The sequence below is a fragment of the Numida meleagris genome, chromosome 6, assembly GCF_002078875.1.
Source record: "Numida meleagris isolate 19003 breed g44 Domestic line chromosome 6, NumMel1.0, whole genome shotgun sequence".
Taxonomy (NCBI): Eukaryota; Metazoa; Chordata; class Aves; order Galliformes; family Numididae; genus Numida; species Numida meleagris.
In genome coordinates this window covers 38772509-38784396 of record NC_034414.1, presented here as the reverse complement: position 1 = coordinate 38784396, position 11888 = coordinate 38772509, and the positions used below count along the sequence as shown (strand labels likewise).

At 39.4% G+C, this 11888-nt stretch overlaps 1 protein-coding gene across 2 annotated transcripts in view; it reads right to left on the bottom strand.

The window, feature by feature from the left end:
* The window catches only part of ZNF410 (zinc finger protein 410), an 18964-nt gene continuing 7486 nt past the window's right edge, over positions 411-11888 (bottom strand). For both annotated transcript variants that reach the window (XM_021401295.1, XM_021401293.1), the window contains exons 3-10: positions 7911-8046; positions 7382-7615; positions 6887-7078; positions 5882-6041; positions 5354-5535; positions 2780-2869; positions 1573-1698; positions 411-1051 (exon numbers count right to left, since the gene is read on the bottom strand). In XM_021401295.1, the coding sequence (XP_021256970.1) occupies positions 867-1051; positions 1573-1698; positions 2780-2869; positions 5354-5535; positions 5882-6041; positions 6887-7078; positions 7382-7615; positions 7911-8046 (1305 nt within the window). In that variant the 3' untranslated portion in view covers positions 411-866. The remainder of the gene's footprint in view (positions 1052-1572; positions 1699-2779; positions 2870-5353; positions 5536-5881; positions 6042-6886; positions 7079-7381; positions 7616-7910; positions 8047-11888) is intronic.

Sequence of the window (11888 nt, the reverse complement as noted above, 5' to 3'; positions counted from 1 at the left end):
CCAACAAATCTAAGCTTAGGCTTGTGTTTTTCGTTCTTTTTTTTCCTCCTTTTTTAGCTGAGCTTTCTACACAATGCATCTGCTGAGTGCTGTCTAATAGATTGAAACTCATTAGAAAAATTACCTTCTTGATTCTGGAAGAACCTCCAAATTGTAATACCTTTACCAACTGCAGCACTACATATACATGAGCTGGGGAGCAATATAAACTCATTGTCTTCACATAGGAGTCATAGAAGTGCAGAGTATCTTAGCAAAATTCTGCTTGCTTAATAATGCTAATTCTGAAGAAAAAGACTTTAACTTAACAAAAACTCAAAACATCTCCATGGTAGAGTAATTTAAAGAGCTTCATATATCAAACAAATTTTCAGGGAAAGAGCAACTATAAAAGAACACAGCAGTTGTAATTAAATGATACCAAGTAGTACATTTATTTCAGATATTAAGTCAGCTCCTGACAGTGAGATGTATTAGAATATAGTCTCTGAAGGTAAAGGATGAAAGGCCTGTTGCTCAAGATACTGAATGTTTGTACATTCAGTACAGTGCCTAGCACAATGAGATCCTGGTCCTTAACTGGAACTTCTAAGTGCTCCAGTAAAACAAGTGCTTTAGGCTTTAGGAGAATGGACTGCATGAACAGTTTTGAAATGGCGTTCCACAACATGGGCTAAATGACATTTAAGCAGTAGACCACCTTTTGAGCGCTGCAACAGAGAGAAACTTGGTCCAGTAAGTCTTCTCCAGCTCCAGCTTTATCATTCGTTCGCCATCTACCCAACTCACTCTGTGCACAGTTAAAGCAATGTTTACTCATCCCACTGCAACAGGGTGAGTCTCTAGGAGGAACGATCAATCCCACTTCAGTCACTACATATAAGAGGGCGGAAGAAAGAGCAGCTGGTCTCACCCTCCTCTACTCCGATAATAGACTCAGTATCTGGCAAGTGTAGAGACTCTACACCAAGGCTGGGCTGAGAGTTCACGGAGATGAGATTCTTACTATGCACTGTAGATTCTTCCAGCAAACTACTGCCCATCAACGACTCTATTGTGAAAAAAAGGGGTAAAACAAAATCATGTAATGATACTACAACATATGACACAATACCTTTGCCCCTCCAATTTGCATAGACTTCTTCATTAGTCACCTGCTTTATCAATTACTACTCTATGAGCACCTGGATCTCCAATGGATGGGAATTCCTATATTTATTTGTTTTGTTTTGAACCTTAGCATGTTAGGATCTCATGCAGGTTTGGCTTTCTCTTGAAATTATTTACACAGCATAAATAAAGACTTCTTACAGCAAAAATATATAAACAAATGGCACAACTTCAATGTGAAAAAGAAAGATACCAGATTCATGTTAGTTTTTAAAAAAAAATAAAACTATCTGCCTCAACCACAGTACAGAACTAACTTTGTCTTCTATCCTAGAAAAGGGGGGAGTGAGCATTCCATCCTCATCTTCAAGAGGAACAGTCTTTTATTCCTTACTGTCTTGTGGTCTCTCCCCTTCTCTTTGACCATCCACTTCTTCCTTCAGGCACTTCTCCCCTCCTTACCTGGCTGTTCTTGCTCTCTGCCGCCAGTTGTTCCAATTCGGGAGTGGTGTTTCCTCATATGCACATTTCTGCTACCACTCTGGGAAAACGTCTTCCCACAAATTTGGCACTGATGGGGCTTTACTCCTTGGAGGAAAAGGGGGAAAAATTACCCCATGAATTAACAAATTGGGAACAAAGATCTCATCAGACAGTCAACACTACTGTTTTGAAATGGCTGTTGATATCCTTTGTGCTAAATATCAGAGAAAAAAAATAGCGAGAAATACTCCTGTTTCCTATAGACCAGTAAGCTTCCAGAACATATGAGTTTTAGACACCAGCTGTTGGAAAACTCAGCTCTGAATAGTAACATAACATCTGATTTATAGGAGGAAAGTTATTTGAAATCTCTTACTCAATATCTCATACCTAGAGCACAAACTGACCAAAAGCAAGGAATCAGGTGAGCCTCTGATCATACAACAGATTGCAGGATCTGGTTATTATGACTGAGTAGACACTGAATGATAATGTCACTGTGAGAGGATTTCCACAGAGGACAGACCAGAGAGTACATCGTTCCTCCCATCTACAACCAAGTATGATATCAATAAGAGTGAGCTCAATAGCTACAAACCAAGAAGACAGATGTTATAAAAAGCATGGAGAACTAAGATAGTCCCCAAAGTTACTCCTCTTCTTCAAATAAGCCATATTTATGTTGTGCTGAAGATATTTAAGATAGATCAATCAAAACAGAAGGCAGAAGCTTTGAAGCACGCACAAAATGCCCATTTAATGCTTTGTAGCATTAGATTACAAGTACGAGGTATTACAACAATAAACAAAAAGAAACCTCTACCCATGGCAGAAATTCACTCACGAGAGACTAAATGGTTTTGATGAATGTAAAGTGGTGCTAGATTCTCTTTTTTAAATAAGAAAATGGCAGCTATGAGATATTCAACTTCGTGATATCTTAGAAACACTCACTTTTAAAAACAGATTTTAAAAATGTAATCTGAATTCAGAAACATAACATTTAGAAACAAAAATTAAATTGTGAAGGCCACAGGCACCACAAAGGAAGCTGTCAAAAAGCACGATCAGAAATTCTGTAGGAAACAGAGCATTTTTCTTCCTTAAGCTTGATTTCTTAAATCAAAAGCTGACAATAAAGTGCTTTTCTCAGTTTAGTCACAGCATATCAGATGAAGCCTCTTACCTGAGTGGACAACCAAATGTTTTCGAAGGCTGGAGTACTCGGCAAAGGAGCGACCGCATCCCTGCGCTTCACACAGAAAGGGTTTTTCCCCTAAAAGGGAAAAGTAAGTTTTTATAGTTTGGGATCACAACTTGATTTGATTGTCCAAGTCACCAAGAACTGCCTAAAAATCTCTACATATACGGCCATACATGTAACAAAGGTCAACACAAATAACACGTGCTTCTTAAGTCTTCTAAAGCACTCTGATCCTAAGTTTTCAAGAGCAAACAATCAAATTCTTAGATTATCTTTAACTGACAGACAAGAATGCTCTATTTCTAAAGAGATCTTCCAAGTGCATAAATAGCAAAAGAGTAATATAGCAGTGCCTGGAATATGATATAGCATTTATATGCAGGTCTTAACAACCATCTCTGTGCTTCAGTAACTGCCAGGATCCTATTGCCTTTCTGCCTTTCAGTGCCAAAAATCACATTAACTGTATTTCCCTTCATATCAGATTCTATATTTTATTTCAGATCAGGCTGGCCTTGGCAAAAACCTGAGAGTTGTGTCAGTCATTTATATTTATCTGCAAAGGAACAGTAATTCAAGGTACAATTTCTTCTCATAGACAGAAAGTTGTTATTTGTATATATCTCCAGAGCTATTTTTGCATTTGTCTACATGATGATAAATAGGGAGATGACTACACTATTATGCACTGTAATGTAATTAATCTGTTCTAAACTCCTTTTTAATAATGCCTTAAATAAAACTAAAGCTAACTGTTGCCTGCAACATCCCACTAAAAATCTCAATATGCCGTGATTAACAGTACAATTTCAAGCCTTTTTCTACACTACTGTGTTGGAGTAACAACTCCATAGAAGATTAAGCAAGCAACTTCAGTTATTTTGATCGTCTAACACGTACATAACTCTTTCAGAGTAAACTTGTTTTTAAGTTGTTTCTGCTGTGATTTTGCCTTTAAAAGTCCTCTCCCAACAGCTCATTTCTCAGCTTTGTATCTGCTGTAGTATTTAACAAATTGATTGGTGTTACAGAACTGAAACAAGTAGCAGATTTCCAAACACTGCTTGGAAATACTCACTTGTTATAACCATTTAAAACTTGGGGAAAAAAGGAATAAAAACTACAATTGACAAAAACAACAGCACAAAATTCCATCTATAAGAAACCTTAGATGTATTTGCACATCTGCAGTTTATAACTTAGATCTGATCAAACTCTTAATCACACGTTATCAAAATGCAGTTTAGAAAGCTATCTTTTACTCTTCCAGAAGCTACTGGTCTATTGGTTGCAGAACACTACTGTGGAAGATTGAGCATCAGTAACCTGGGCCTATTTACTTTGTTTATGCTTTGGCTAGGAGCGTTAAGCACAGAAGAAACCCACTTGTACAAACTGTGGTTACTGTTACTGCACATTCAAAATTTTATTTTTGGCATTTATCACTTATAACTACATCCCAACATCTGCCCCCAAGCCATGTGTTCTAGTTAGACTGCAAATGCCTTTAAAATAGGAACTTTTTCCCATGTGTATTATACAAAGTACCTAGCATACGGCAGTGTCTAAGGCAGAAAGCACATACAGCTGCTAGCAGCCATAATTTGAAATCTCATTTTATGAGAGAGGCCCCTGTGCTCTCCCAGTTTTCGAGTTTATTTCAAAACGTTAACCAGCAGTAATGCAACACTACCTTCTCAGGCCATCAGGGAATCTCCAAGAACGTCCTGAGAGGGTTGGATTGGGCCTTTTGTTTCAGTGGTGTGTTAACCCTGAGGCTTAAAAAACAAACAAGCAAAGCTCCCAGAATATTCACTAACAACTTCGCTAACTTAGATTAACATTGCTGATCATTTCAGAAGGAACTTCTGCAGCTCCTCAAACAGCTTTTCAGGATAAAAGCATATAAAGCACTCTATGCATTGTCAAGATTTTGGCTGGCAAAACTTCAAAAAATACTGACAAGGAAGAACTCTGCACATGAGACAGCATAAACAAACCATGTATGAAATACAGCACCATGAAATAAAGGTTCTTCTTTTATTTAATATAAAAATTTGTGCATGAGTTAAAAGTACATAGGATCCAATATATGGCAACATCCCGAATTAGCATTACTACAAATAGAGCAGTTTGCATGCTAAAATGCTTTCTTCTAACTAATGCCTTTTTCTATTAGACTTTGCTGATTTTTGATACTCATTCCAATGTACTTCTCACTCATTCTCAATGTATCTCTCACACATAGTCACTCTACAAGCAGCATAAGGTAGGCAGATTCAGCCAAATGTCAGTACCAGCAGTCTACCAGGATTCACAGTGAAGAAACATCTAAGCTATTGTGCTTCTAAGGAAATTAAAATAGCTTCTTTATGAAAATAGTTATAGCAGTGGTGTTCTCTCACTATTCATCTGAAAAGAAAAGGGACATTAATGAAGGCCAGAGATATACAAGCACTATATTTTCAAGAGTTTGAGGATGTAGGAGGGAGTGCTTTATTCCTCAGTAAAGACCCTACTTCTGCAGACCACAAATAGGTGAAGTCTAAAACACACCAGTGTGAATTCGTAGGTGGTTCTTCAGATTTCCAGCTGTTGTGAACTGTTTCCCGCAGCCCAGCTCTGTACAAACAAAGGGTTTTTCACCATTGTGAGTTCTCATGTGCACCTTCAGCCTCTGCAAGACATAAAAGCTTTTTCCACAGCCTTCTGCTGGGCAGGTGAAGGAGCGATCATTCCTGCAAAACAACAAAATAGCTGTTTCATAACCATCTTCTTCAATGTATTTTTCATCAACACTCAACTTTTTCTGTTGTTGTTCAAATAAAAAGCAGAAACACCTTCATTGAAGACATGTTAAAATAGAAACATTCTGAATCCAACACTAATAAGAAACTTTAAAAACAATTTACGTCTGGCCAAAATGTTTCACCATAACTGACCATCTAAAGCAAGCAGCAGGCCTAGTATTTCTAAGAATAATACCAGGTTTCCACAGCTTGCTGACATCAAAAGGTAATGCCATCCCAACTGCAGAGCATCCTTCTTCAAAGTCATGACAACATATGGTTTTATTCTGCTCACCGATGTGTTTTCAGATGATATTTGAAGTGAGCTGGCCATACAAATGTCCGATCGCAGCCTTCAACTGTGCATTTCAGCTTCCTTTCTACACGAGATAAATGAGGAATGGGGCTAGAGTCTTTTGGTTGCCCATCTCCAGAGCAAAGATGAACATTTTCACCTGGAAGAAAAAGCCCACCAAAATCTTTAAAAGATACAGATTACTAAAATGTGTCAAATCTTATAGATAATACCAGCATAAAATATGATACAGGACTGTAAAGTAGATATGTGGCTGGCTACTAATTGTTTACTATGTCCTACATGCTACTACCCAGCCCATAAGTGGTATCTGACACAGATCTGCAATCCTCTCCAGGACCATAGACTACTGCCAGCAAACTATTCGTATCATACAAGCCGCTACCAGATGAGGCTTATCACAAGAAGGATAGAAAGCCAATGCACCAAAACCTATAAAAACCGTTTCTATACCAATAACACCCATCCAATTTTAAGTAGCAGTCAGGATAACTATTTTATATAAAAACACCCTAGCTGAAAAGGAATACTGCATTTGTTTGCAATTATTTATTGAAATAATTGTCGCAAACGTGTCTAAATCCAACTACGTATTCTTCAGAGAGCTCAACTCAAAACCCAGTGCAGTTAAGAAGAAGAAAGGATAAGTTATGGTATGCATTAAAAATACACTTGAAAGCAAAAATGAAAATTAAAAACAGCTACCGTCAGAAAGATACTTTTTGCATGTACCAGAGAACACAGGGACTGCAATGGCACTGCTATCTTCACTGAAGTTCATTCTCTGAGAAAAACTGAGGAGCCTATTTATATTACAAAAAAAAATTACATGATTGTTCTGTATAACTCTCTGTTACTGATGATTTGAGGACACATAAAATAGCTTAAAAGCAAGAGAGAGTGAAAGAGGGAAAGAAACAAGATGAAACTAGGAGTCTTGTAAGGAACATTCAACTTCTGAGACAGAATCAGGAGATCACCTACCATTACTGCTTGCTTTGGCATTCTTAGCAAGCTGTGCTCGAGTGGCAGCAATTAAACTGTCATGGGCCAATTCTTGCACTCGCAGGAACCATGGGGTACTGCTGTCTGTGCTATCATGAGAGAGAAAGTCATTCCCAGAATCTTCTGCTTCGTCCTGAACAAACACTAAGTGCTCTGCTGGAGAGCCCAGCCCTAGAAAAGAAGACAACTTCATCAAACAGAAGCATAATGTAACAGATGGAAGAGAGGAATTTGCTTTGCTTCCCAGAGGCTAGCATTCGCTGCACAGGTGTAATTGCTGCACTGAAAATGTCTTCACTGACCTCTGTGCTGGAGGAAGCTGAGGACGATTAAATGCTGCTGAAATATCCAATAATGCCCAGCAAATTTTGTGACTTTTCCCCTTCCTAAGCAGCAGGGACAGAGATTTACTTTGTACCTCCTGCATTCTGTTGTCTGAGACATATCCAGCCAGAGGGCAAACAGGAGAATTACCTGCTCTTGTTAGGTTGAGAAGAATAAATGAAGTGCTGTCACTGGGCTGGAGGTCTTGCAATAAACTGGAAGTCTCTGGAGATGACAGAAGCTCAGATGGTTTCTGTACATTCTGTGCCCTTGTTTCCTCTCCATCAGGGCCCACATTTACCTGGAGGCTCCTCAACACAGCAGATGAAGAAACATCTTTGGAAGAATTAGTGTGACTTGGAGAAGTGAGATCTCTTTCATCATCTAGTGAAGTAAATGAAACAGAGAAAACAAAAAGTATAAAAATACAATGATGAAAAGACACCTATGAAGTTACTTTTTTAGGGGAAAAAAAACGTGAGAGAGACTGGGAAGAAAGTATATTTCTAACTAGTCAGATTTCACTGTTAGATGAGAAAGTTTCAGTCATTCTTCTGAATTTGTTCCTCCATCACTGGAATGCGTTATCAGCAAAAGGCAGGGACGACGCACCACCCTGGAGCAGTTAAGACAGCTTTACAACCAGCATGCTCACAAAGATCCGCCGCATAGATTTTACCTGGTAACATGAGTCTGTTGCATTCTGAAGTCTCAGTAACAGGAAGGAGAGAAAGACAGGTGATGTCTTTTGGCTCCGATTCCACCAGCCCTTGAGCTAGTGGAATAGAAGTATTCTGAACAAACTGAACCAGCAGCTGGAAAAAAGAGATTGAAGATTAGGTGGAGAGTAGCACAAATCATTAATAAACATATTATGCCCATTCCATTACCACTTAATTGTAGGAATCCCCCTGCCTGCCTCTTGTAGGAGACAAAAAAGGTAATTTATTACCATCAAAGTGACTGTAAGCTTTCTCCGCTTACATTAATGACAAAAGATGCATCATTTGTATTTGTCATTTGTGAAATATCTACAAAAGTCTCATTTCTTTAACAAACAATAAACAAGTTAACAAGTTCTGGATCACTGCAGAATATACCGAAGGTTAATCAGGCTATTTCACATTTTCTTTAATGTATCTTTTAGAACTTGATACTTTACTGCACTGTCACCTTCTAAGTAAATGTTCTCCATGCTCAATCTTTGAAATAGTTGTGGTTTTTTTTAATATATATATATGTTGTATTTAAACACTTAACAAGTTGGCCTTTTAAATTAAAAAAGGCAAGAGACCAGTTGCAAAATGTCTCGCTGACGGCTGCTCAAAGTCGATAGTGATCAGAGGAACAAGGCTGAGATGAAAAGGGGAGGTGTGCCCAGACAGTCTCATCTGTCCAAATCAGCTACCGCTAAAACCATCAAAGGTGAACAATTACAGCCACTGTCCTTAGTTCGAAACCCACCCAGTACGGGAATTCAGCAGAAGAAACTATGCAAAGTAAGGGGGATTGTTGTGCGAAGGGGACTTACTCTGGGATGCATCCCAAGACTTGAGAAGACATCTGGGAGATGACACAGAACACTGTGTGTTTTCTAAGGAAAAGGCCAAAGGCAGAAAAAGGAAGGGTTCAAGGTGGATCAGGGCAGGACAAACACAGGAATATGGAAAAAGATGGACACAAAGAGCCCCATTACACATAAGCACAAAGTTGGTCAATTCATTTGCTTGGCCAAGCCCCATGCTTAACCATTGCCACAGCCTGTCCTGTCTCCTTATTAAACTTTATGTATTCATGTAGAGCCCAGATGGAGTTCTCTGTGCAGTAAAGTGGCTCATCAGTGCCAAAAGAAAGCAAGTAAAAAAAAGAATAGCATGCTCTCCTCACTTAATCACAGTCCACTTGAAACAACAACAAAACAACCCACAGTCACTCATCACTTGATCCTTATTTTGTACATTTGTTTTGTGACCGTCTTAACATTTAAATTTCAGAACCACTGGCACTCCAATACAAACTATTTCTGTAACAGATACCAGCCTTTTAAGCCTGCCCTACTGTCAACGGTTTACGGGCGTTCGGCCCGATTCCGTGACAAAGGGGACGGGGGACCCAAGGGCCCACGTCCCGGGAAAAGGGGAAAGGGGAAAAGGGTAGGGAGATGGCCCTGAGAGCAAAGAACAGCGGCAACAATCTGAGGAGAAACAAACTAATTTACTAAATAAAATATCGGAATGCAAAACAACACACTATAATACAATATAATTACAATTTAAGCTGATAAATCCAACACAGAGAGAGAGAATGTCCCAAAGTCAAGGTAGGCCTTACTCTACTACCGACGATAAGACGGCTGGAGAGCGAGGTGCTGCCAAGACGAGAGACGGCAGAAAAAAGGGATGAGGTCTCGTGATCTGCAAGTTTTTATACTGCGAGCTTCTATCTTTTCCCTCCGGCTGGAAAATGGTAACAAAGGAGCAAAGTACCGTGGGGACTGTAGTAGTCCTTCTCTTCTGAGAACTAGGTATGTCCACTACATGATGTTATGATGGGGAATACCAATAACCGGAAAATCACAAAACCATGACACCTACAACAGAACCAAGTACCTTAAAACAAAGAAGCTGCAAAGAACACAAGGACACCTAAGCATTTAGGCTTTGATCCCTTTATGCATATGTCCTCTCATGAAAACAGCTGGAAATACTGATGCTTCCTCAAACAGTTTTACCTCTGAGAGAGACTAATGACGGGGCTGTGAGGTGTTAATTGCCCTGAATGGTCTCACCTGGAGGCCCACTTGCACCCACTGCCCAGGGACCTATTTAAGCTCAGCCTGAGGCCTTCTTCCCTTCCTAAGCTGTGGTTTTAGCTGTCTCCAGCTCTGTTTCTGGCCTCATGTTCTGGACAGATGTTGTACCTCTACTGCAGCAGTGACTTCAGCCCCAACTTGTGCTGCTCCTGACTAGACTGCCTGGATGCCCCCTGGACATATCTCACACTTTTCATTACTTAAAACTATTGACAGACCCTGTTACCAGCATCTCCCTCTGCATGTTGTGTTCAGGTGCTACAGCACCGAGCACTGGTCTAGCCCTGCCTGGGCTAGGTGTCCCCAAGCATGCCTACCTGAGGAGCAGCCAGTTTTCACTCCAAAGGTAAGCACTGTCTTGAACCCATTCCAATGCCAGTATGCCCCATGAACTAGGTCAAGAGTCAGACTGCAGTTTGAAAGATTAGTGTTTTTTTTCTCCTATTGGCTACATTACAAAACTATGCACGCTCCTTAGCCAAAGAACTACGTCTATGTTTTCAAAAATGATATGGGCAATATGAGATTGCTTCCCCAAAGGGTCTGCATTCTAGTTCAAGACAAATACACAGAGGAAGGAAAAAGTAAGAGATGGAAGACGGGGTGACAAAGCAACAAGAAACTGGACTGACAACTGAGCAACAAAATAGTTCTAAGTTATGGGACTATCATTCAGTTGAAAGTTAGCCTTGATCTCTACTGCTACCTGCTCCATTGTGAACCGTATATTTTTATGAACTCTTCTGTGTTTGTACAGATGGCCTAAAATAAAAATTTTCCCCCTACAATAGAAAAGCGTTGCTCCAAAGCCTCTACTCCCATGCATCAATGCTAAGCCACTATGGAAAAGCAAAATGCAGCAGACACGAAATAGATACCAGAAGAGAAAAGATTATTTTAATTTTCCTTGTAAAGTAATAACAAACTAGTAAGGAGAATTATGGGCCAAAAGAAGCAGAAAAAAGAAAATACAAGAATATGAATCACTCTCATTATTAAAATTTGCAATTAAAAAAACTCACAAAAACCTAAACAAGATGTATCACCAAACATACGTTTCCCAACTCAGTCAAATGAGTAAGGGGAAATAGAAATTTTAATGAGACATTTGTATCTCAACGGTTAGGTACTTTCAGAAACCTTCCTTCCTGTTAAAAATCATTAAGTACTGCTGTGACTACGGCAACTGGAATGTGAGGGGGTGAAAAAATCATTACAAATACTATGTGCTGCTTTCTTAAGTGTCTTTTAATTTGATATTACAGCTGATAGCAAACAAGTAACTGTAAGGATATCTGGTACTTGGCTATCCAGCATAAAAGACAAGGAACAGAAGAGGTAATAAATAACATACACAGAATAACAAACTGTAGATGAGGGAGTAACAAAGATCAGAACTCCTGGGGCAATGATGGATGGGATGAATGTGAACAACTTGAGGGCGACCTTGGAGAAATTCAACCAGAAACTTTGTAAGAGGTAGGAAAATATCATCAAGGGTTTCCAGAACTGGTCTTACAGAAAAGAATAAGCTTCTCATGGGATACGAGAGGAATTGTAAAATTGAGTAAAATTTATTATTACAGTGTCCTAAGTGTGCTGTGGGAATAGGGAAAGATCATGGTGCGGGGGGTGGAGGTCAAGGTAGATAGGGGAGGAATAACCACGGGAACAGGAATGGATGGGGATAAAAGGCGCTGGCCAATTAGCAGGCTGTAGGTCAGGGCTGTGGCCCATCCTGTTTTCTCAAATGCTGTTTGCTCCTAACAGTTTCCAAGTGCATTCATCAAGAAAAATTCAAGTTAAACTATAGCCTGTGAATTGGAGAAAATCACAATCTGGAAA